The sequence below is a fragment of the Photinus pyralis genome, unplaced genomic scaffold (genome assembly GCF_008802855.1).
Source record: "Photinus pyralis isolate 1611_PpyrPB1 unplaced genomic scaffold, Ppyr1.3 Ppyr1.4_LG9, whole genome shotgun sequence".
NCBI lineage: Eukaryota > Metazoa > Arthropoda > Insecta > Coleoptera > Lampyridae > Photinus > Photinus pyralis.
The window spans coordinates 18,175,375-18,201,155 of NW_022170878.1; the positions used below are offsets into that span (position 1 = coordinate 18,175,375).

The 25,781-nt window shown below is 37.9% G+C and overlaps 2 protein-coding genes across 2 annotated transcripts; one reads left to right on the plus strand and one right to left on the minus strand.

The window, feature by feature from the left end:
- Positions 1-619: 619 nt before the first annotated feature.
- LOC116180176 (zinc metalloproteinase nas-15-like) lies at positions 620-1,703 on the minus strand. The gene is made up of 6 exons (XM_031500044.1): positions 1,563-1,703; positions 1,374-1,511; positions 1,215-1,327; positions 978-1,170; positions 785-921; positions 620-738 (listed from the first exon to the last, which is right to left on the minus strand). The coding sequence occupies exons 1-6, from the start codon at positions 1,639-1,641 to the stop codon at positions 652-654; spliced, it is 747 nt and encodes a 248-aa protein (XP_031355904.1). The 5' UTR covers positions 1,642-1,703; the 3' UTR covers positions 620-651.
- An 11,881-nt stretch (positions 1,704-13,584) lies between these two features.
- Positions 13,585-15,256, plus strand: LOC116180042. The gene is made up of 2 exons (XM_031499867.1): positions 13,585-13,812; positions 14,855-15,256. The coding sequence occupies exons 1-2, from the start codon at positions 13,585-13,587 to the stop codon at positions 15,089-15,091; spliced, it is 465 nt and encodes a 154-aa protein (XP_031355727.1). The 3' UTR covers positions 15,092-15,256.
- Positions 15,257-25,781: the final 10,525 nt, after the last annotated feature.

Consider the following 25,781-nt stretch of genomic DNA (forward strand, 5'->3'; position numbering starts at 1 on the left):
CGAAAATGAATAGTGAAAAAACCACTAGTGCATTTGTCGCTGGAAAAGTTGCAGGTAACTTTTGCCGCTGTCAAAGTGACAATTTCACTGCGGCTTATGCGATTTTTTATACATGAGTTGAATTGTCGAAAGAAAATTCAAAGGGGTGTAACTTTTGTACTAGTAGCCCAATCTTGGAACTGTTTGAAATTATGGATTCTACAGGCCACACATTTTGAATTAATTAGATCTTTGGAAATGATCGGACGCAATGGTGGTGCTAGCGTTAACATAGCACCCCCCGAAAGTCAAGGGCTTTTCTGCAAAATCTATAATGGCGCTAGCTGGCGCTAGCTGAACTCAAAGTGGCGCTAGCTGGCGCTAGCCATAGTGATTCTAGCGCAATCTGTTTTTAGTCAGAAATTTGAAATGGTGGTGCTAGGTTAACGGACCCCCAACGGGTGAATGCCGGCTCTTTCGTTTCGTTTTACTCACTGGAAAAACTGAGTTTCCTCTTTTCTAGTGATAAGCAATGAACTGGCAACACCGTAAGGCTAACGCTTATCTACTAAAAACACAAACAAACAAAAACAACCGGCGCATTTACGGGCGCGTATGAGGAATGCTAATACACAAAGAAAAAATCTGCTCATCTTATTATTGAGCCATTTCTTAACACTGGTACATAGCGTTAATCTTAAGTTTATCTACTGCGCTTAAAGCTTGAGCATATCCAATTTCGTATTCACACGATGTTTGCTAAAACTCAAATTCAATTACAGACTTGCACTATCTTAGTACTTACCCATTTCGGAACAACAGTCGGCTGGCCGTTTTTCGAAAACGCAGTTTGACTGTAATGCATTATGCTACAATAATCGTAACCTTGGTCAAAGCTGGATACATAGTCCGAACCGTATTTATCAAAATTGCCTTCTTTTCCTGCAATTTACGATCAATTTTAGGCGCATGGCTTAGGGCACTTGCGACTCATTTACCATCCTCCACATTTTCTAGGTATATCGTGACGTAGTCGTCTCGTTCTGGAGTGCTTTGTTGATGCCAAAAGCCGAGAGCGTGAGTCATTTCGTGCAGAATGGTGCCCGCATCAAGGCAATTAAGGGCCAAGTTTAATTGTTGTGGACCCCCCACCCTTCCCACGATCGCGTAGCAGCCATCTTCTGGGTTATTCTATAACTGGCATTTAGCGTGAGTCTTTAAATCGATATGCTTACTGTTATATACACGTAGTCTCCATTGCAGCAATCTTGGCACTCTACAGCCTGAATGCAGGTACCACTGAATCCACTTGCGTAGACGTTTTTGATATGATCAACTTGAGGTTGAGCTAAAATGATATTTGTAAAAAATCATGATGAAATTATACCACTCACTAAATCCTGGAGAAATGGTGTAGCAGATTTTTCCATACGGCCAGCGATAGTAGTTGTCAATGAGCCCATTCCGCTTTCTTGAGAAAACCATGTCGCCTTGAAATTTCCCACTGTTCTCCCACGGATTTCCTCTTAAACCTAAAAGTAAACTATCGGTATCGCTAAATGATCACTGATCAGTTTAGGCACCTCTCTCCATGCTGGACTTGAGAGGAACGCTCGTCACACAATTCACTACAACGACAAGTAACAAAAGGAGCCTCTTCATTTTGAGTTTTTGTTTACTGCGTTACCCATTCGGTAGCTTTATATACCTAATCTTCCACCATACGTTTGGTAAATGCTAACATTTGGGTAACAGAATAATAAAAAATAATTTATTGTGGCTACACCATTGTTTACGCAAAGTGTTCAAAAACAACCATACGTTTCAAATATCAAATTCTGCAATTCCTTGAATTGGTAAACCCGAAGGGAGGATTCAATCGGTTTGTAGAGCAAACCTAAACGTAGCAATGAAAAATCTATGAACTAGCTCTACATGCGCTTACAATGGCCATACTCAAATATTACAAGTCAGTTCAATTTTATCTTATGTACGTCATCAGCAGCCGAATAAACACTTACTTTTCGTAAATAATTGTGAAAAGTAAATTGTTTTGAATCATTAGGTAAACTTATCTTCATTAAAACTTTGTCAAGCGCTATGCTTCAATTTTAGAATCTGAAGACATGCAAATCAATTTCTACATGTTTGTGCGTTATAACTTACTTTTTTATAACTCTTGAGATCAATCAAATCCAACAACTGGACAACGTTTGGTGTGTAACTTTCCTTTGAATGTATGCGCTTTTCGTGTGTTGGGAGTGGTTGGTACCATTGGCATTGACTTTGACTTTTGCTTTTGTCGTGGTAATGACAGGAATTGAATTAGAAAATTGTTGAACTAATTATCTAAGCGTCTTTACGCGAATGGACCCTTGCTGTATTCCTCTTGAGATAAAGATAATTCCTCTTTGTTAACACTTTCCTTTTTAGGTTATGGCACATGTGTTAATTTAATTACCTACCTTTGATTTATCCATCTCGTGAAGTGAAAACCATTTATTAATGAGGTACGTAGTTCGAATTAATTGGAATTAGGTCCGGTTTTTCACATTGGAGTTTTTTGGATATCTTTTTCTTTGTACGTTGCAAGCTTTAAATTGATTGTATTTAAGTATTTAGTAGTATTTAAGTACCGTGTTCTGAATGAAATGCAAGTACTCGTTTTCGAATTCAAGAATGCTAACTGTCCACTAGTTGAAACTATACATTGTATCTAAGGTAGAAGAATTGCAAACTTGCCTGTCCTTAGTTTATCTTGCCGTTTATCTTTACCAATCTACTTTACATTTATCTTTGCCTTTGTCGGGCAATGTAATTCATTCAATTAATGTATCTTTCTGTCTGTCTATGAATGAGATTAGATTAAGTTACATTATACCTTCTAACTACTCAGTTGAGCTGAAAATTTGCATTTAGTTAAGTGAAATCTTGCACCAAATTCCTAATTTATTTACTGTTTTACGCCACCAAAAGTGCTAATTTATTTACTGCTTTATGCAATTAAATACTATATGTGTATCTGCCAAGACAAAGGTTATACTCACTGGTGCCCGAGGATTCTCAAAGCTTGTATTATTATTTTATTTTTATTTTATATTTTTATTTTCTTTTTGGCGTGACTTGTACACGCCTGGCAACCAAAATTATACGACCTTGGTTGTTTCACCAGAAAACCCGTGGGCAAATTTCCTTTTCCTTCTCGAGGTTCGCTGTAAGTGCTGGACAAACAAATACAATTAGCGCTTAACATATAGCAGCACCGAATCCAGGTGATATAAATAGACTACTACAGAAAATAAATCCGAGGTTACTGCATATTTAATTACGTGATTTATTTTATTTGCCACTAATGAACAGTACACTTATAACAGTCTTGAAATGAATTGGAAGTATTATTTCCTACATATGGACAATTTATAACAGCGCGAACTACTTGTTACTTCGGTGTTTAAATTAAAACTGAACTAAAACGCAATTCGATTTGCGTATAGCAAACGACAATTGTTCTAGAATGTTCATAGAATGCTTGCGAACGTTCTAGAATAAACACGTCATTTGTGCCGGTAATATTGCGTCACATCCGCCTTAGCTCTTTATCGCCGATGTCTAATCTCTAATGGCGCCTCCATGTTTATCGTGATTTCTAGAATATTTGCTACAATATGTTACTAACACAAATCCATAAAAAACACAAAAAAGGAAACGCAAGTAAGTAAATCTGCAGATAGGTAATTAAAGAAAGCGCTACGTATTCTATACCAAAGACATTTTTCAACTGCGCGCATTCGGAAACGCGACTTTTAATCCGGCTCATATTCCATACACTGATTCTTGAACTCGTAGGAATCGATCGGTGAAGGTTTGACATCGCTATCGGACGGAGGGACGGATAGACAAAACCATCACACAAGGGTAATTTCTTTCGAAAATTCCCCTAAAAACGCAATAGAACCCTATAAAGTGTTAGAGTGTAAAAAGATCCTAGTGCTAGAACGTTTTATAAGGCTCCAGTGTGCTCTTTATACGGACACGGACGACTCGGCTTTGCGCACACGGCACATGAATACTCGACTTTAGCACGACTCGGCTTTGCCATAACTCGGTTTCACTAGGCTCCGGTACTCTTAGGCTCTGGCTCTCCTTATGAAGATATCCCTATTTTGGGGAAGTGGAACACGGAAAATCCAACTCGTCGCCGCATTCACTCCGAAAGCGCTTCCAATTAATTCGGTTTTTAATTAATTACTCGCTTTCAACCTCAATATTCATCAATCTAATTAACACCTAGCCTAATTGGAATTTTCCTGCGCAACAGTTGTTTTCGTTATCCACACCACGGTATGTCTGCAAGACTGGTCACGTGTAAACGACTCGATTTGGAACTCCTGTCTATCCTGGTTTTCGCTTATTATGGAAATCTAAAATGCTTAATAATTAATTAACGGCCCTGAAATCTTAAAATATTAATTGACTTCCTTCTTCGTTGGCAAGAGCGCATTCGGCAGCTGCAAAAGAAACAAACCAAATATTCCTCTCTGAACGGTTCGAATCCTGATAAATTCATTACAAAACGGTGGTGCAATAAACAATTACACAAAAAGCAAACACTGATCTTGCCACATGGCTTTATCCATTCGTTGAGTCAAGTCTACAGAAGAGATTTTTTAAACATAGCAGCGTAGTTCTTTGACTGCTTGTGATGGAAGTAAGGAATCGCCTTCGAAGAACCGCTTAGACTTTCTCATGGAATTTCTGGATAAGGAAGATCAATTTGGCTCGACGAGGATTTGGTTAAACCAATGAAAGAAAATGTTCAAGTTAAAAAAAAATTATCTCAACCTACCCCAAACTTAGCTTCTTGTCATGACGGAGATCAATCTTGTATATTTTATGAGAAAAGTCATGAAAGCAAAGAATGTAGTACTGCTAAGAAATGACCAGTTGAGAAGAAAAGGGAAAGGAAGAACAAGTTTGTGTTTCACCGATTGCAAAAAGAACGAACTAAATATCTTGAAAACTGTAGAAGTAGTTAAGGCCTCGGACGGACAGACAGACGGAAGGACAGAGAAAGTGGCTGCAGCACTGCACCCAACTTCAAAAATGCGCTAAAAACAATTGCTGCGTTAATCTTAATTAAAATTGAAACATACCCGTATCTCGATTGGTATGCGTCAAACTTCATTATTGCATACGATAATTGTTCAATTTTGATTATAGTTTCAGAAAAAATTATATTGTACAAATAACTATTTCCGTCTGTATGTATGTACGTGCGTGCGAGGTAACGGCTCGACGGATTTCCTTCAAATTTTAGATATTTTTGAAAAAAATTTTGAAGCGCATCAACGGAATGGAATTTTTTTTAAATAGCAGCCTAAATTTTTATTAAAGTATTTTAAACAACTTATTTTTCTGTGCATAACCTACAAAAATTATGCCAGATTTTATTACAAAAAAAAACAGAAAAAAAATGTCAAAGTTAAAAAACTATGATTTCGTTAAAATTTTGCAAATGTACATTAGGCATAAAGGATGTAAAACTGTCAAAAACTTTTTTTAATACCTTTCAATATCCGTACCCTCTACCTAAGGATAGGTTGTTAAATTTCATTCTTATTTTTTCGTTTCGATTGGATGAGACAATATATTGAATTATTAAAATTAGCAATAAGTATCAGTAATACGAACAAGGTAAAAAAGCGCGCGAAGAAGTTAAACGGTGAAGAGTTGAGCTAGGAAGGCGTTGTGTCAAAAATTTCGCACATTTTTGAAACTAGTTAAAACTTTCCAGACGTTTGTCCCATCTGTAGCCAGCAGATTGGGGTTGTCGCCGTGAAGAAGGTCCTTAGGTAACTACACGCAAGTTTTAAACGCTATATAAACAATATTTGGCGTTCTTTGTGAAATTAAATTATTAACACTTCGCGCTCAAAAAAATTTCAATAATTTGCTATTAAAATATCCTCAAGTCATAAAAATACTGGCATTTTGGGAATCATATGCAAATTTTTGTCTTCACAATTAAAGAAATTAGTTAACCCAGGTTTCTACCGCCATTTTGGTCACCATCTTAATTTTTTTAAAATTGGAAAAAATTTAAAACGTACGAATTAAATAAAAATCGTGATATTTTTGTTTACAACAAGAAAAGGATCTTATATTGAGTTTTAGTCGCCATGTTGGGCGCCATCTTTACTTAAGGCTTTAGCAGCCGGATTTTGAGGTGGTGACATGATGACATGAAAAATCGGATTCAGCAGGGTCCAAATTACCCTAAAAACACTTGTCACCAAAATGTCTCAAGATTTACCGTTAGAAGTAAAGATCTCAAGATTGTCACTCGGACTAAATGGTTCTCTGTTGTTATAGATTCTTCAATTTTTACCTTTTCCCAATTTTCCCAGAACATTCTCCAGGAGCGGGATTAACATCTAGCAATCCCGCAAATTGAGATTGAGGGATTGAGATAATGCATCGGGATTGCATTCCCTAGTCACATTCTATAAGAAAATTTTTTTCCGGATCGATCTGAGACAATTTTTTTTTCGGGGCTCAAAAAAAGGCAGTGTATAACCTTTCTTTTTTACCAAAAATCGACTGCACCAAAATTTCTCGTGAAAACACTTTTTCTTATTAATTTTGGGGCGTAGAATCCAAGTCAATTCGTATTTTTTCGATCAGACTTCTCAATCAAAAGTTATAGACTAGAAACCAATTTCGAAAAAAAATTCAAAGGGCTGTAACTTTTGAACTAGTAGCTCAATCTTGGAACTGTTTGAAATTATGGATTCTACAGGCCACATTCTATCAGAAATTTTTTTTTCCGGATCGATCTGAGACAATTTTTGTTGGGGGCTCAAAAAAAGGCAGTGTATAACTTTCCTTTTTTACCAAAAATCGACTGCACCAAAATTTTTCGTGAAAACACTTTTTCTTATTAATTTTGGTGCGTAGAATCCAAAACAAATCGTACTTTTTCGATTAGACCTCTCAATCAAAGGTTATAGACTAGAAACCAATTTGGAAAAAAAATTCAAAGTGCTGTAACTTTTGAACTAGTAGCCCAATCTTGGAACTGTTTGAAATTATGGATTCTACAGGCCACATTCTCTCAGAAATTTTTTTTTCCGGATCTATCAGACAATTTTTTTCTCGGGGCTCAAAAAAAGGCAGTGTATAACCTTCCTTTTTTACCAAAAATCGACTACACCAAAATTTCTCGGGGAAACACTTTTTCTTATTAATTTTGGTGCGTAGAATCCAAAACAATTCGTACTTTTTCGATCAGACTTCTCAATCAAAAGTTATAGACTTAGAAACCAATTTCGAAAGAAAATTCAAAGGGCTGTAACTTTTGAACTAGTAGCCCAATCTTGGAACTGTTTGAAATTATGGATTCTACAGGCCACATTCTATAAGAACATTGTTTTTCCGGATCGATCAGAGACAATTTTTTTTTCGGGGCTCAAAAAAAGGCAGTGTATAACCTTCCTTTTTTACCAAAAATCGACTGCACCAAAATTTCTCGGGAAAACACTTTTTCTTATTAACTTTGGTGCGTAGAATCCAAAACAATTCGTACTTTTTCGATCAGACTTCTCAATCAAAAGTTATAGACTAGAAACCAATTTCGAAAGAAAATTCAAAGGGGTGTAACTTTTGAACTAGTAGCCCAATCTTGGAACTGTTTGAAATTATGGATTCTACAGGCCACATTCTATAAGAAAATTTTTTTCCGGGTCGATCTCAGACAATTTTTTTTTCGGGGCTCAAAAAAAGGCAGTGTATAACCTTCCTTTTTTACCAAAAATCGACTACACCAAAATTTCTCGGGAAAACACTTTTTTTTATTAATTTTGGTGCGTAGAATCCAAAACAATTCGTACTTTTTCGATCAGACTTCTCAATCAAAAGTTAGACTAGAAACCAATTTCGAAAAAAAATTCAAACGGCTGTCACTTTTGAACTAGTAGCCCAATCTTGGAACTGTTTGAAATTAAGGATTCTACAGGCCACATTCTATAAGAACATTTTTTTTCCGGATCGATCAGAGACAATCTTTTTTTCGGGGCTCAAAAAAAGGCAGTGTATAACCTTCCTTTTTTACAAAAAATCGACTGCACCAAAATTTCTCGTGAAAACACTTTTTCTATTAATTTTGGTGCGTAGAATCCAAAACAATTCGTACTTTTTCGATCAGACTTCTCAATCAAAAGTTGGACTAATTTCGAAAAAAAATTCAAAGGGCTGTAACTTTTGAAATAGTAGCCCAATCTTGGAACTGTTTGAAATTATGGATTCTACAGGTCACATTTAGGGAAAGCAATACCGGGATCGCGGGATCCCGAAATACCGGGATCCCGCACATCAATGGAGCGGGTTCCCGCGGGATTTGCGGGACGGAGGAATTTGTCGACCAAGTGGACGACTCTGTTTACTTTGTTAATGAAAGGCATAACGGAGAAGTTATTTTTTATATAATTGTTAAACTTTTTTCGTTAAAAATTTACTATGATTTTTGAGGCACTTTAGAAGTTCACCTTTTTGTGCTTTACAGGTGAGGGTTTTTTGAGTTCTAAGTTAGGCCGAAGGTACTTTTTTGTTAAATATTGTGATAATTAGCGATTATTTTAATGCAGAAATTAACCGCACAGAATTGCTTGGTTGCCAATTTATTTAAAGTTTTGCGGGATGCCGCAAATACCGGGATCCCGCGGGATTAACATCTAGCAATCCCGCAAATACCGCGATTAAGATTTTGCTGCGGGATTGCATTCCCTAGAGGGCTCTGAGTAACTCCATGGGCATTCAAAGGTTGATATCGTAGAACCAATTTTAAGTATTAAACTTGAAACCGTACATTACCCTATTACAGACCTTAACGATTCTCCAAAGCTGCCAGAAATCTTGACCGTTCATAAAAGGTCCTTAAGGGTCTTAAAGACACTTCAAAGGTATACTTTGATTTTACAGATTCTCAAAGGCCTTGAAAGACCCCTCGATGATTGGCGACTTTAACAGGCGAAATCCTTAGAGATTCTCAAATACTATTAAATTCGATGAAATGTTCGAATTTTCTAGAACGAAGCACGTTATATTTCCAAGAAGATTACGTCGCATCCTCATAAAAGCTATGGATCAAAGGAACTCGAATCAACCCGAAGACCTGACGAATCAACATTTCCAGCCGCAGAGAAAATTGTACTACCAAATGCGGGGCTAGCAGAAGATGAAGAGGACGTAGATGATCTTCATGGGACTGTATTCCACAATCATCAGGAGACGTTCAACCACACATTCCCGAGAAAGTTGGAACTACACGAATTATTTTTTTCTATATTTCCTAGACTGGACTAATATACATATAAGCCATAAAACTTTATCGCGATTATTAAAGTCTACAAAAATTTTATGATATAGGCCATAAGCACACGCTGTTTGGAAATACCAAAGGAAAAAGTTGCAACAAGTTCAAAACGATAATTTTGAGAAGCCTAAAGACTTTGTTAATGTGCACAAATCGCTTGGTGTGCGCTGACAGTTAGGTACGTAAAAAACGAACCTCTAATACCTCCAAAATATCATGAATTGACTCCAATAACTTCCTTGATGCTTGTAAGTTCTTACAACCCATGACTCTTAAACTCCCTGATGTTACTGCAGTTACTAAAATCGACGATGGGCCTTAACACATCCTGTTTGTGCAGAACTGCAGGACTGTACCCTACCCACCCTTGACTCTTGTAACCTAGATGAGGCTTCTGAAGTTGTTGGAGCTCTTGATTTTTTGAATTCACTAATTTCGTACTATGCACACGTGCAAATGGCATCCGCCAATTTCATGAAAATAGAGCGGAAAATCAAATTGCACCATAATCCGTCCTTCGTTACCTCCAATATTTCCTTACTATGACAATAGATGAATAAATACTGACACAAGTTGGTAGGTATATAGTTGTGCAATGTGGAAATAAAATCTCATCTAAGCTAATCTGTCCTATAAATATTAAAAATTGGACAAGTCGATCGTCAGAAACTTGGATTATGGCCTCATCGAAATACTTCCATCCAAAACAAAAAAGAGAAACCTTCGAATTCTTTTCGAGTAAGCCGCTTCTCCGGATATTAAAGCCCTAAAACTCTACAACTTATAATATTTACTAAATCTCGATACGATTTGATACCCAAAGACAAAACGTAAACATATATTTTTTTTGTGCACTCACCTAATCCAATTCAAATCCAAAGCCGATTTACGAAGTCCCAAATCATCAAATTGAATACGTCAATTAGACCGATCGACGTTTCGACAACGTGTTATTATTTGCCATTCACGTTGGAGGGTTGGTTTTCATCAAATGCGGAATAAAAATGTCAGCATTAAAATATGGAGCCAGGCGAGATAGGGAAATAAAATATTTGCCTTACAAATAATGCATGTCGCTCTTATACGTACGGTGAATACTAACAGGGATAGATAGTAAAAAAAAACAAAAAATAACCTAACTGACATGAATTTTAAAAAAACGATGCGGTAGATGCGTTCAAACGTTCCACTAAAAAAGATGTGAGAATGCGGTGAAATATTAAAATGGGCTACAATGTTTTCTTATTACTCACGTCTGGAGCAAACATGAAGAAGGTTACGAAGGCACTTTTAGAGAAACATTTCTCTTATATAAATAGGGGCGGTTGTGTGAAATAACACTAGCAGAAGTGGGATACTTTAATTATACTCTACGTCTTGCACCACCCTCCATTATCATGTATAAAAGTGGCAGCAATTCGTCATAGCACTAAAACGAAGGAGATTGGGTGTTATTGTCTACCGAATGCATGTAATCCAAACTGACATGTTTAGTAGTGGATATGCATCTTCCCTAGTCTAGAAATCAAACACATCGCGCATGATAATTCAATACTATTTTGATCAAAGAAATTTCCGACTTTATTTAAATTTGAAGAATTTTCAATCTCGGAGTGGCAATTGAAGGTTTGAATTGGCGAGAAAAAATTATTTTCTATAATCCAGATTGGCATAAATGTTTAGTAGTGGATATGCATCTTCCGTAGTCTGTTATAGTCCGTCGCACCTTGACTTTACAGAACAGGCTCTTATGGTCAACAACGAAGCCAAATGTCATTAGACTATGATTTGTAAGAAATGGATGACCTGTGTTCGATTCGCGGCCAATGCAGGATGTAAAATCTAATCCAAACTCACAGGAATGTTTAGTAGCGGATATGATGCATTGGCCTAGTATAGGAACGAAACACATCGTGCGTGTTAACCAAATACGATTTTGATACAGCAAATTTCCGACGTTACAGAATATTGAAGAATGTCCAACTTCAATTGAAGGTTTGATTGCTATTGGCGAGAAAAGATTTTAACTACCGAATGCATCTCTAATCCGAACTGACGGAAATGTTTAGTAGTATATATGCTCCATTTTCTCTAGTCTAGAAATCAAATACATCGTGTATGTTCGGTTGTCTAATGTCTACCGAGGCATCTCTAATCCAAACTATCAGAGATGTTTGGTAGTAGATAGGCTGCATCTTCCTTTGTCTAGGAATCATGCATGTTAACCAAATAGGAGTTTGATACAGCAAATTTACATTTTGCTGAATATTGAAAAATCGTCACTTCGGAGTGGTAATTAAAGGTTTAAATTGCTGTTGGTGAGAAAAGAGTTTGCCTATCCAATGCATCTGTAATCCAAACTGATAGAACTGTTTAGTAGTGGATATGCTGCATCTTCCATAGTCTACGAATCCATTACATCGTGCATGTTAACCAAAAACGATTTTGATCCAGAAAATTTTCGATTTTACTGAATATTGGAGAATCTTCCTAGTGGCAATTAAAGTTTTCCTGTTGATCGCTTGGAAATAAGCCTCTTTGACATTTTTTAAAAGTGCGTGGTTCAAGAAATTGGAGCGCTTCCATTAAAAGCTTCGACTAGAACTAAACCACGCAGTTTCGCTCGGGAATCCAAAGGTTTTTAGGTAGTCAAATTTCGAATCTCATATGCTGTGCAAACGCAACGTGGTAAAATTTTGATGGTCCCTTTAAAACCATTTCCACTCTTAACATTTGTAGCATTATAATATTGGTTTGACCTAGTTATTGCGTATAAAACTTTCACACAAAGACCTTTTGAAGTTACTTGCATCAATGGTGCGCATTGTGTATTTCCGTAGTTACCGCTGCATTCCATTGAAAACGAGAGTTCAAACGGGCTCAATCGATACGTGAAAATCGCACCCGAAATGGAAAGCTCCCCGATGAATCCCTACAACTCCATCGAATTTTACTAATTTGGTTTTAATGTTCTCAAATTAAATTTACTCTTTCTCTCGATTCTGCTTTTCGATTACAAAAGTTTCTTTGGAAACATGGACTCGGCTTCGTTTGATTTAATTTGCTCACTTCCGTGCTTGTCGAGATGAAAGCGGCAACATGATCAACCGTTTTGCCATTGAAAATATATTCCTTTGCCTGTTCTTTCAAGAGCTGTCTCCGTATGCCTAGAATCCTTAAGAGTATAATTCCTAATGTTAGAAGCTTCAATTGTCCTCTCTCACAAGTGCTTTACCTTTGGGCAAAAAAATGTTGTATATTCCCATAGTGTATTAACCAATTCTCTCCCAACGTATAGATCACTCCATGTCAGTTCGAGCACACTGCGTTTTGTTGTCTTTTGGGTGCAGTGATACGGGAGACGACCTTGGAAAGGTCGTGTATTTCGGGCTTGATTAAACGCGTCTTTGGCGAAAGCGAGACAATTTCAATATTTTACAAAATCTTTCAACAATTACATGAAAAAACCGACCCTATGGTGTTTAAAGTTTATTGTTTTTTTTACAGTCACCTCTCTTGAAAGAAGTGTAAAATATCGTTGAGAATTTTTCTCTTTTGTTCAAAGTAAGCAAGACTTTGGAATGACTCGGATTTTATACGTCGCAGTGACATGCATGACTATCGCGCCTATGACTTTAGGATGACCAACAGGACGTTTACAATATTTACTTACAGCGACACAATTTACTGTTGAGATTTTGAGATTAAATAATAAGCGGCACAAATTCAAATCTACGAATGCGTTATGAACTTAAATAGTGTGGCCTAGCAGGAATGGAGCTGATGCGTTGTGATTTTAAGCTAAATCACAATTACGTAATGTCTCTCGCAGGTTCGTAGGCAATAACGTCGCAAGCGCTCCTGCGGGAGTAAGGAGTAATAAAACAGAACCGCAACAGTCAACGGTAGATGTTTTCGTGCTAATTTCGTCCCCGGGGAGGCGCGCTTGGCGAGGACAAACGCCCATACCGCATTATCCAAACTTTGGTCGCGATAACTTTTGTACGACCGCACTTAATAGAATGCTCTGCATGTTAAACACGGCCTCGGAGATTTAGTTTTAAGGCGTCTTCATGATGAAGCCGTAATGCCTAGAGCCCTATACGGGATTTCTCAAACTAATAATTTGGCACTTCCAATTATAAGAGATAAGAGCCGCCGAGAGTAAACATGTAAAGGGAGACGGAGCAAGTCCTGATTTTAAATGGCGAAATTAACCTCAATATTTTCTTATTATGTATTTCGACGTGCTATCTACGCCAATGCAATGTTTTGTTTTGCTTTCAGGTCGTCCGATGGTCTTTCCGACGAACAAAAGTATAACCGCAGTTTACGGACAGCCCCTAACGCTCACGATAGAATTCTGTGCCAATCCGGCGTACAACAAGGTCTTCTGGATTGCGAGAGATAAAGTTGTCCGGCCCGGAAATTCGGAAGATGGGATAATTGCGTATGACATCACCGTAAGTGTAGCCCACTCTTACACTTTTCCATTAATTGATAAGGGATCGCCCTCTATCGGTTTTAATTAAAGACTGAGAATTGCCCAGTTCGCGATCAATTTCGCCCTTAATTATAAACTTAATACCGTCGTTAAGCTTGACATCTTAGCCAAATTTTTTAACTTCACGAAGCGTGATACCTCAGATAACGGTTTTAATTAAATACTACAAACTGTCAGCTTATTAATTGTAACATGTTCTGATCAAACATTAGCAATCTTACCAAAACAGATGTTACTTAATTCCAAAATTTAAACGTCAAACATCAAGGATTGTGGGAATCAAAACAATTTAGCTAGGTACCTTAACAACCTCAAGGGGAATTTTAAGAACGCCATAAACTCCCTAAGCTCTAACATGACTTTATAGGACCCTAAATGAAGTCCAAGAATTCCCATAACGAAACAGGGCCAGGAGCAGGAGAGGGAGTGTAAGGACCCTAAATAACATCAGCAAACTTCTTGGGATATGTTCTGAAAACTAATTCAAGCCGACTACAGAGACCTAAAACAAATTTGAAGGTGGCTCCATAAAGACTTCAAAAAGAGAGGTTTCGGGATTTGAAAACCTTCAGCCTTTCAATACACAAAATGTGAGAATTTCAAAAAGCTCCTCTTGCTGAGCTTCCACCTAACCACGAAAACATAACTAACAAAAAAGAAAAGATGACAATTTGTAACGTTTACATACACAATGTAAATTACGTATAATATGCCCTGGCGAGAGGATAAAAGAAAAGGTATGAAGAACAATACAGAAAAAAAATTAAAATTCGAAAAAGAAATTCAGTACTTCAGGCTCTAAAAACCTCAGCATCTTTCCCCGAGGAGTCACCGATCAGTGGAAAATTCGCGAAAACTCAAATGGTGTGTTACACTTTAGACCCCAAAATGAAAGTAGGATATTGCTCATTTCCTGGAATTTTCGTATGTAAAAGAAATATACAGGGCGATCCACAAAGGTCGTCGGTTGAAATTTGACTTTAACTAGTCTTTGTTCACAGAACTCAACGACGAATTGCCACCAGGCAGTCCTATTTCTAACCAAAGTGACAAACTCAGACATCGGGGAGTATTCCTTCCTGGTACGTTCACCGAACGGCATAAGCGAGGGGGCCTTCATGGTAAACATGACCTACGCAAGCGGCTATATCGTCCAAACCGCTTCTGGATGTAACTCGGCAACACTCAATGTAGATGTGGTTCACTTACTATTACTAATATTCACTTGTTGTTACTGATTGATTGTTTAGCTCATTGTAGTTTATGATAAAACAACGTCATCACAATATTGATATATTTAAATGTATAGTTTTTTATTGTTTGCAAAAAAAATGTAAAAAAAATTGTTAATAGACAGCGCTTCGGTGTATAAAATGAGTGTAAAATATTATAATAAACAATACGTCCATAGTGTATATTTCATTGGCACGCTACAATCTATGGAACCACAGATCCAGAACAATAGACCCTACACGCTACACTTAAGCCCCCACCGACTACAAAAGTTACACTGGTGTCTCCCAAGAGAATGCTCTTCTAGGCCTCTCAATGGTCTTGGAAAAGGTCGCAAAACCACAATCCAACCGTCAATGTTTAGGAAAACGCCACTACTCTCCTTCGAATCCGAACATGCAACATAATTTTATTCTTCACCACCTACGCTAGAGGAAGAACCCTACGCGTTCAACGCTACAGAAGATCCTCGAAGATCACCTTATAAGACTCTGTATCTATATGGCCAATACGCAAAGAAATAATAACATGCACTACCGTTGAACCCCAACACGCCACTGGAAACCACATCCTCGACCCGGAACCGCGTGAGCAATTTACTTCGGGTTGGGTGTCCCGATGTTCGCATACCTGTTGTTAGCCATAGTAATATAGTTTTTATCTTCTTCTTTCTTCTTTTCTTTTTCTTTCGTCTGTAGAATTTTCTTATGTGTTGCCCATATTTCCCCCCAATTTCTTTCCGATCTCACCATTATTTTGCACATCGTTTCCACTTGATTCCTTGATTTTATTGAAGAGCATCAACCGTTCCCTATCCCATTCGGGACATCCGTCTGCTCGGAAGTGTCCTCTTTGCAATTGTTTTTCGTTCCTTTCCTATCCAACACACGGAACCCAGCGGTAACAAACTTGGCTCTACGCAAAGAGAAACAATAAACCGAACGCAATTTAATTACTTTCAAGGTAGCTAAGGCGAAGGCGCGTAGAATAGTTCTAGAACGCAAAAGAGACCCTTGGAATCGTTATACTTCCTTGATTAATCCCAGCACGTCTCCATCTGAGGCGTGGAGAAGTATAAAGCTTCTAATGGCAGAAGAGTCACGTCAATCACTCGGATTCAAAATCGACGTTTGAACGTGCAAGTGAAAGGTTGTATCGATAGCGCTCCGTATGCAAAAGTTTTCGTTTTAAATGTAATTTTTAAAATTCTAATCATGTCAGATAGTACAGGCGGTAAGTGCATCGGTCTAAACATTTTGGGGGGGAAAGCTGGACTTTATTGAAATGTCTCAGGTTAGGTGTCCCGAATAACGTACTAAAAGTCCAGACCCCCAACTGCGCCGCTCGTCGAGCTGTGGCACGTTTTTGCCCCCCGAAATCAGTTTTTCGTTAATATCTCGAAATGTAGCAGGTTTAGAGAACAACTTTTGAAACAAAAAATGTTCCTCGTAAAATTTCCTACACGAAAGCTTATTTGCAAGTTAGCCCAGGCCTAACCGTTAGCCTACAGCGTTCTTTTGAGTAGTCTAATATTGAGTTCTTTGATGATTTTTTGTACTTATGGTTGTTATTGATGAAAAACATACTTCTCACTTATTGTACCATAGGATAGCCGATTTGAACGTTAGTTTAAGAAATTTCATTAAGATTCTGGAAGCATACGTATTTTCTTATTTACAGTTCAAAATTATAATCACTTAATTCTATATACATTTCATCGTTCGACTCAACAGCAATGTCATCATCCGAATGCAGCGTAGTTTCGACATCGGAGTCCATACTGTCGTCGAAGTGTGACTCTTCCTCAGCTTGTACCTCAGCATTAAGGCATGAAAGACCCATACACCCGGAGCGTAAATTGGAACATTTCAGTCCTGTAACACAGAGAAGAAAGAGAAATGAGTACGTATCTCTGAATTTCAGAACCTCGAAGAGAACTGAACAGAAATCGGTGCTTAGTCTTCTATCAGGACGCACCTGCTTTTCTGTACGAACATGCAGATAAGCATCCTTTTTGACAAGCGCATGAAATTAAATTCAGCAACTCGTCAGGAGTAGTTAGGCGCAGCGGTCATCGGTGTAGGCAGAAGTTCTGCACTGTGTATGTGCCAACCCCATCCGATCGGAGAGAAATTGTTTCCTCTCCATTTTTGCACCTGATGACAGCATCGGTAGGCGTGGAGACTGAGTGCAGCGTTTTTTTTTTCGACCGCCTTATGGAACGAACCGATGACGATCGAAATGTCTGCTTGCCTGACACAATATTTGACTCCGCTGACGTAGCTAAAGTAATTCGTGTTCAAATAGTGTATACTGCAGGTAGACTGGCGAAAAACTCGATATTAGACTACTCAAAAGAACGCTGTAGGCTAACGGTTAGGTCTAGGCTAACTTGCAAATAAGCTATCGTGTAGGAAATTTTACGAGGAACATTTTTTGTTTCAAAAGTTTTTCTCTAAGCCTGCTACATTTCGAAAAACTGATTTCGGTGGGCAAAAACGTGCCACAGCACGACGAGCGGCGCAGTTGGGGATCTGGACTTTTAGTACGTTATTCGGGACACCTAACCTGAGACATTTCAACAAAGTCCAGCTTTCCCTCCCAAAATGTTCAGATTGACGTTTTTTGTGTACTTATCGCCTGTGCTAAGAGTGCAATGTATGTAATAATAAAATTGGATCGGTCAGACATGCTGTTCAATGTAACACATGTCGTAAAAATTTCCATGACAAATGTGCCCATGTTACACCGCAAACGGTCGATTTGCTGCTGTCCGGTAAGGAGATTTTTAAATGTGCCCTGTGTTTGTCTGCGAACACTCAAGAAAATGTTACGTTAAGTGACATCATGAAAGAGTTGCGAGAGTTATCTTTAAAGCACAGTAGTATTTGCAACTCCATTGAAGTGTGCCATTTGAGAGTCGAAGAGAACAACAATCTCTTAAAAGCGCAAGAGATTACAATTAGCAATTGTTTAGAGAGAATAGAGCAGCTATCATTGCAAAATGCGACCTTAAAGAGAGAAAACCTGGAACTCAAAAAGCAGATCAACGATACCAACCAATATGCTAGATTAAATTCGGTGGAGATCTACGGTATACCAGAAATTAAAAATGAAGATGTTCTTCGCACCGTGCAAATTATTGGTGAAGCTGTTGGTTACCACATAGAAAAAAATATGATCGACGCCACTCATCGTTTGAGGCAAAACGCTAATAGACCAAATGATCCTCGTGGAATAATCGTCAAATTTGTAAGTCGCATCGCCAAGGACGAGTTCATGAAAGCGAGAAGAGTGAGAAGAAATTTTGATACCGGGTTCCTTAAGGATTTAATCACAGGCATATAGGTCAAAGTGCAACAAAGCCTATCTATCTCAATGATTCTCTAACGTATGACAACAGACAGTTATTTTCAAAGTGTAGAGAGTACAAAAAGACGCATAACATTAAATATCTTTGGGTGCGTAATGGGAAAATTTTTATGCGTATGAATGATAACTCCAAGGTATTTCACTTATTTAATACAGACTGTTTAAATGATGTACATTGAACTATAAAATTTGTAAATTCTTAGTTATTTATTGTGAATGTTTATATTGTAACGTGATTTATTAATTCGGGTTCGATTTATATCAATATTTATTAAACAAAACTAAAACACTATAAAATCCGTACAATTTATATCGATTATTTATATCACACACTTCGAAATTTATATCAGCTTTTCGCGCTCTATGTTTCGTCCGTACTCGATCGGTAGCAGACTGCCGCGATGTTCGGTCCGCAACCATTTATACACGCAAGCAATGTAAGTCCAGTACATTCTCGAATGTTCCTACTATCGCGCGCGTAGAAAATTCCAGAGCGCCAAAGGCGACGTCATATCTGGAGCATTTCCGTTACACTGCCCCCTTCTTAATTCTGGACGTCTCGTTCAGAAACTGCGTTAGTATTACTTTTTAATGCCTCGTGTCGGAATCTGCAGTCAGAGCCTGCTCGACAAACACCTTTCTTGAAAAAGTAACAGTCTACAGTTTTGCGGAGGGTCGTCCCCTGTGGGTTGAAGCAGCATACTGTAATTCGAACGCTAGTGTTTCTAAAAATCACTTCGATCATGGTTCGCACTATTTTCCAGTCCAACCCATCTAAACCACATCCAATCTTCGGGATCGCCAAGCTATTTATGTCATAGTATGCCATGAGTTTCTTTAAGTTTTTTAAAGCAGACCAGAGGTTTTCATAGGTGGGTTTGCCTTCTGACGTTTTCTTTGAAACCAAGTAGATCAAAGAGCGTTGATTATCTTCCAAGCGCAGTACTTTACCCACTCGTGGTCTTTGCTTTAACAACTCGCCTATTCTTCCAAATCTGGAGTGTTTTTAATGACCATATCTATCAGCTCTCTTGGATACTTTCCTTTAGATAGATTTTCCGATTTCACAGAGCGAATAGCCGAGATGGGCACACACTGTCCAACTGCAGTTCGTTTGCTTAGCTTAACAGGACTATCTTTCAAATTCCAAATTCGAATCGGAACGCCATTTTGAACTTTTACCAGAGCCCTAGCCACTAGAAATTCCTTTGCGTTTAGTGCTTCGACTATCCGTAGGCTTCCCTGGCGACAATATCCATCTAAAGTGGTCATTATAATTTTTTCACTAAGTCCGGGTATAATGACGTCATGAGTGGTTAACAGGCGGATGACATCTTCTTTGTCTTCATGGAAAGGGAGTTCTTCATCGCCGACCTTTAACACGCCCTTTTTCACGTCTAACACAGCTCCGAGTTTCTTAAGAAGATCCACCCCCAAGATGAATTGATCAGAAATATCAGCAATTAGCACCTGGTGATTGATGGTGGTCTTTCCGATGGTGACAGACATTTGTATTTCTCCGTGCGTTTTTATTCTTTCACCAGTTGCTGTTTTAAACTGCACGGTCGAAGATGAGATCCGAGAATGATTCTTCAATAACTCTGGTCTTGCAATAGTTCTTGTTGCACCTGTGTCTACTAGCAAGGATCTGTCTTCTCCATTAACTCGGCCATCGATGTACAGGCTCAGAACTTTTCCAGACGACGTAATGTTTACAGTGAATATCGGGGCTTTGTTTCTGCAGGTCGACGATAGCCCCTTCCTGTCGACCTTTCTTAGTTTTCCGGCTGCTGTAATGGTTTTTTGGCAGTTGCGGCGAACGTGTCCAATCTCGCCGCAATTCCAACATCGTGGTTCACGTTTCTTTGCCAGTGACGGTATTGCTTTATTGACCTTCTCTTCCACTATTTTACTGACCTTTTCTTCCACTACTTTACTGACCTTTTCTTCAAAACTTTCAGAGCCACCTTCCTCTTCGATGGTTCTTACCCGGCTCTCACTGCGAGGTTCCACCATACGAACTCGCGCACTTCCATGACTAGCTTTCTTGGCGGCTTCGAATTCTAACGCATGGGCCAAAGCTTTCTCTATTTTGTCGTGCCTAGCCAGTCTCAAAGCCTGCTGGGCATCTCCATCACGAACGGCATCGATAAATGTTTGTACAGCCAGTTGATCAAGAAAGCTCTCCGGTGCCGTAGGGTATGCCAATCGAATCAGTCTAGCGATGTCCGCTTCAAGTTCCTGCAAACTTTCTCCAGATTTCTGCATTCGGTTCTTGACTTGGGAATAGTAAACTTGCTGAAGGTGTTTATCGCCATATCGCATTTCGAGTCGCGCTACTATTTGTTGGAAGTTCTGTTGATCCTCGGGGATGGTCCGCAACACATCCAGAGCATCTCCTCTCAGAGCAAGAATCAGGGCTGTAGTTTTGTCTTGAAGAGTCCATTTATTTGCCGCAGCCGCTGCTTCAAACTGTCGAACGTACGTGGTCCAAGGAATCTTACCATCAAAAGTAGGTGGCTTTACTAGGGCTTGCTGAACGTCGCCTTCTACTCTTGTATTTGTTTCTGGGTCGACCTTCTTGTAATGAGTAGACTGTGGCACCTCAAGAAGACGGTCCATCAGTAATTCATCTGGGGCACCACTAGTACGCTCTTCCGTAGTCAGTCGCAAGAATTGCTCGCGCAGCTCTTCATACTTGTGCTCAATCTCAACGAATGTTGCTTTAAATGTTTTGGAAACTTCCGTAATTCTATCTTCAACTTTTTCTTCAATTGATTTAGAGACTTCTTCGATAATCTTTCTAGAATTTTCCTCCAGAATTTTCTTCCATTTTCTCGAACTTCTCTTCAAAATTTCTAGAATTTTCTTCCAACTTCTCTTGAATATTTCTAGAATTTTCTTCATTAATCCTTCTAGAATTTTCTTCCAACTTCTCGAACTTCTCTTGAATATTTCTAGAATTTTCTTCATTAATCCTTCTAGAATTTTCTTCCATTTTCTCGAACTTTTCTTCAAAATTTCTAGAATTTTCTTCCAACTTCTCTTGAATATTTCTAGAATTTTCTTCATTAATCTTTCTAGAATTTTCTTCCATTTTCTCGAACTTCTCTTCAAAATTTCTAGAATTTTCTTCCAACTTCTCTTGAATATTTCTAGAATTTTCTTGGGTGCTTTTCATTTCTTGTTGCAACACCTGTTGGCCATTTTGGATTTGCTGGAGCAAATTGAGCATCGTTTCTTCCATTTTAGCGGCAGCAGATCTTGTTACAGGCATACACAAGCACAAGCACTTAATTTAAACTTACTTTTAATTAATTTAATTAATTCCACTCCTGACACCAATGTAACGTTATTTATACATTCGGGTTCGATTTATATCAATATTTATTAAACAAAACTAAAACACTATAAAATCCGTACAATTTATATCGATTATTTATATCACACACTTCGAAATTTATATCTGCTTTTCGCGCTCTATGTTTCGTCCGTACTCGATCTCGTTCGATAGTAGACTGCCGCGATGTTCGGTCCGCAACCATTTATACACGCAAGCAATGTAAGTCCGAACATTCTCGAATACGCGTAGAAAATTCCAGAGCGCCAAAGGCGACGTCATGTCTGGAGCATTTCCGTTAAAATAGGCATAGCTCGAGCCACATGATGCGCAGAGTAACAGATACAACGAAGAATCGGAACTAAGTTGTATTTTTCTCCACACTCCACGATATAAATGATTACTAGAATCATACAAACCAAGACACACTAGCTAGGTAATCCCTTCTCTCATGAATACATAAATAAATACTTAATAAAATATAAATGTAGGTAACGGTACCCAAAACAATAGCTGATAGCACGCCATACTTCAATAAACAGACATCAAATAATCATGCAAAATGTAAATGCGAGTGTAAATGATAACCAATTGTGACACGAAATTTAAAGATTGATGGTTAACACGAGAAAGAATAAAATGATTAGTAGCTGCAATTATATTACACTTTTCAAAACAAAAACAAAGTAAATAAACATTGAGAAACCGTTATGCCAGCTAGCATGTTAAGCTTAAGAGGGATCGGAGGGATCCAAGAACGATCATTTTTTACAAATTTCATTTTTTTTTGTGTCCATGGGAGTACCAACTGTTTTTGTACATTCCTCCATATTGCATGTTTGTAATTTAATGCTTAAACTGATTTAGTGATTTTAGTAATAATATTGAAGCTTTCTTCTTGATTTCACTTTTCACACCTGTCATGCCTGCTGCTCGTACCTTTCCGCAAATTGTCTCAATAACCGTGCCATACCACCAAAACGAGAGACAGTCGAGGGGATGGTGTTCTGAAAAAACAATTTCATCGCTCAAGCGTTCCATTAAAAGTATCGCACATTAAAGCAAACTTTATTTTTAATTATGATTATCCACGTCCACTCTGTCCATGCCAACAAAACCTTTGTTGGAGCATAATGTACTAATAATGTTTTTTTTAATGATAGATTACCTACTCGAAAACACGTAACGCATTAGCTAGAAGAAGGAAGCTGATTTGATTACACTGTATTTATTTATAGAATCGTTTCAAAGCAATTCCCGAAATCAATTCGTTAAGCTTTAAAAAGCTATTTTCACTTGTGGCAATGACACGTAATTCAATAGAAAATTTAAATATAAAATTTTCGCATTTTCGCTGATGTGTCACTTCCGTTTATAAAGAGGTAATTGACTCGCGTTTGAAAATAGAAGAAAACACTTTTTTTGTTATTTTACTACTGGTTAGCCATAGTATAGTTCAAAGTCGACAATTTTGTAATTGTTTACGTTTTTCATTGATAACAAAAGATATGGCGCCATAAGGACGAACCGCCGATGAACCGTTGGATTGTAACCTTTGTATTTACAATAGTATTATTTTATCTCGCTATTATTAACAGTGGGCGAGACAGTGGGTTAGTTTTGGTTTCCTATGCAGTTTTGTTTATTCTTATTTGAGATGTTTGCGGTTATGCTCATGATAGCGGCGTCTACGTCTTAAGTCAGTGACCGTAGCATTTGAACTTTGCGATGTCCAACCCTCGGTCAAACCCCAGCAAGAAGTGGTGTTCGTGTTCCTAAATATGATGTACATTACGCAAGGGGCTAATTCTTTGGCGACTTTGGCTTATTTTATAACTAAAAGTTCATATAACATAATTCCGCAAACGCTTCGTTACCGATCTACGTTACATTTTGAATTTTTGCTTTGAAGTTTACAATGCATTTCTTATGGCGATAATTGCATGGCCGAGTTGACGGTAACTATGCTAGACAATAAACAAATGCATTTCAATTTTCAAATTTTTGCCACGCCCTTTTTAAACAAACTTGTAACGTTTCAAAATTTTAATCTAATGTCATCCTATAATTATTTCAACATATACCTAAGTAATTCATGTAAGTAATGTTTAATTTTAATTATTTATTGTATTGACAATTGTAGTTTGAATCCTGATGAAGTAAATAAACATTCACGAAAATTTGACCTGAAAAAGAGGAATTATTTACTTAATTGGTACCGATACCCAGTAACGTTTGATTTCAATCACAATCGGTCATGGAATTATTGCCATAAGAAATGCATTGTAAACTTCGAAACAAAAATTCCAGATTAATTTCCAAATAAAATACTGTATTTGGCTGATTTTGTAATTTTGTTCTATCGAGCGACATCAAAATCCAATGTGGCGTCCTAAAAAATGCATATAATTCGGGGGGTTTAGGATTACAAAATGGAACATGAGCCCTTAAAATACAGGTCCGTGAAAATATTCGAGCCACCCGGTTCTTGCACTGCGACTTTTTGGTCTATTGTCTACTCTTTTCCTGTATCTTTAACAAAGTTCAGGATTTTGATAGGGCGAACATTCGTTACTATGTCTAATTTTTTTTATCTTCACGTAGGCGTTCCCTTTGTATAAGTTTCACGTTGGCAAATTACGTGGTGTGGCGTTTCTTCTTCCTCACTTACATCGGGATAGGATAATAATCCCCGACCAAAATCCTCCCGGATTCGGTCGACCGATCCTCACTGATCATCGGTGATTTTTGAAGCAGATTTTCACAAATCGGGTATCATCAGTCGTGAACATGTATTTGGGAAGTGGCACCACTATGACATGATCGATACGTCTATCTCTCTCTTTCAGGGCCAACTCGAAGCACTCAAATATTGTTTACCCCTTATGTATATACTACACAGCTGGTATGTGCTTTCCATATCAGTTTTAATCAATTCTAGAATGGTATTGTCGAACGCTACCTCTATATGTAAAAACGACCCTAGAGCTACCTCCACAGAGGAGATCGCTTTTTCAGCTACATTCACATACCTACAATGCAAAATGACTACAGAGAAGTCTAAAGTAACGAAAGCTTAAGGCACATACCTCTCGACGGGGTTTAAACTTACCCATACAAATATAATTTTGTAAAGAGAATTTTAAGGCCTTTAAAATGACGTCTCTCTCTCTCCCTCCCTCCCTCTCTTGTTTTTTTTAAATCAAAATTTCAAATTACAATCTGTGGTTCGTTTTGAAATGAAAGTCCTGTGTAGGTCGACTATGCATACCAGTGGCCGAGCCATAGGCACATCAATGTGTGCTAAATTATGCCCGTCGCCTCTCTGCACTCCCGGTTTCATGTTTATATAACATAAGAATGTGTTAGAAACATCACTGGGTGCTCACAACACATATAAACAAAACCACTATTCGGGATATTAACGTTCCAGGCGCGATACATCTTATTAGACCATTTGGGGGTTGGGTTTGAAGCGCTCTTGTGACGTCACCCGATTAGAAAACGTTTCTGGCTGCGTCACGAAATTCAAACTTCTTTCTCTAATTTTGATGTTTTAAAAAAATTCTTTCATTTCCATGCTCAGTGATCATTAGTGCACCATATTATATGAAAATTTATAGCACATTTTTTGCATTCTCCCTATTCATTTTCACAGAAGTAAGTACTTTTTATCCCAATGTCGTCACAAGAATCACCGCCAAGTTTGAAAATGTCATACGCTTCGTGTAAGTATATTATTTTCATTTGCCTTTGTTTTGTAATTAATTAATACAAAATTAATTCTGTTTATTGTATTTTGTAAATTTAATGTGAGAAACTGGACGTGGTCGACACAGGTTGAACAAATTTTGTTACTCGTATATCCGTACACGAGTCCGTACAACTCTCTTACTATAAGCTGTAGTAAGACTACATAAAGTCACAAACCCCATTACCTACTTTATTTTATAGCATGTGTTAAATTGACATTTTAATAGGTT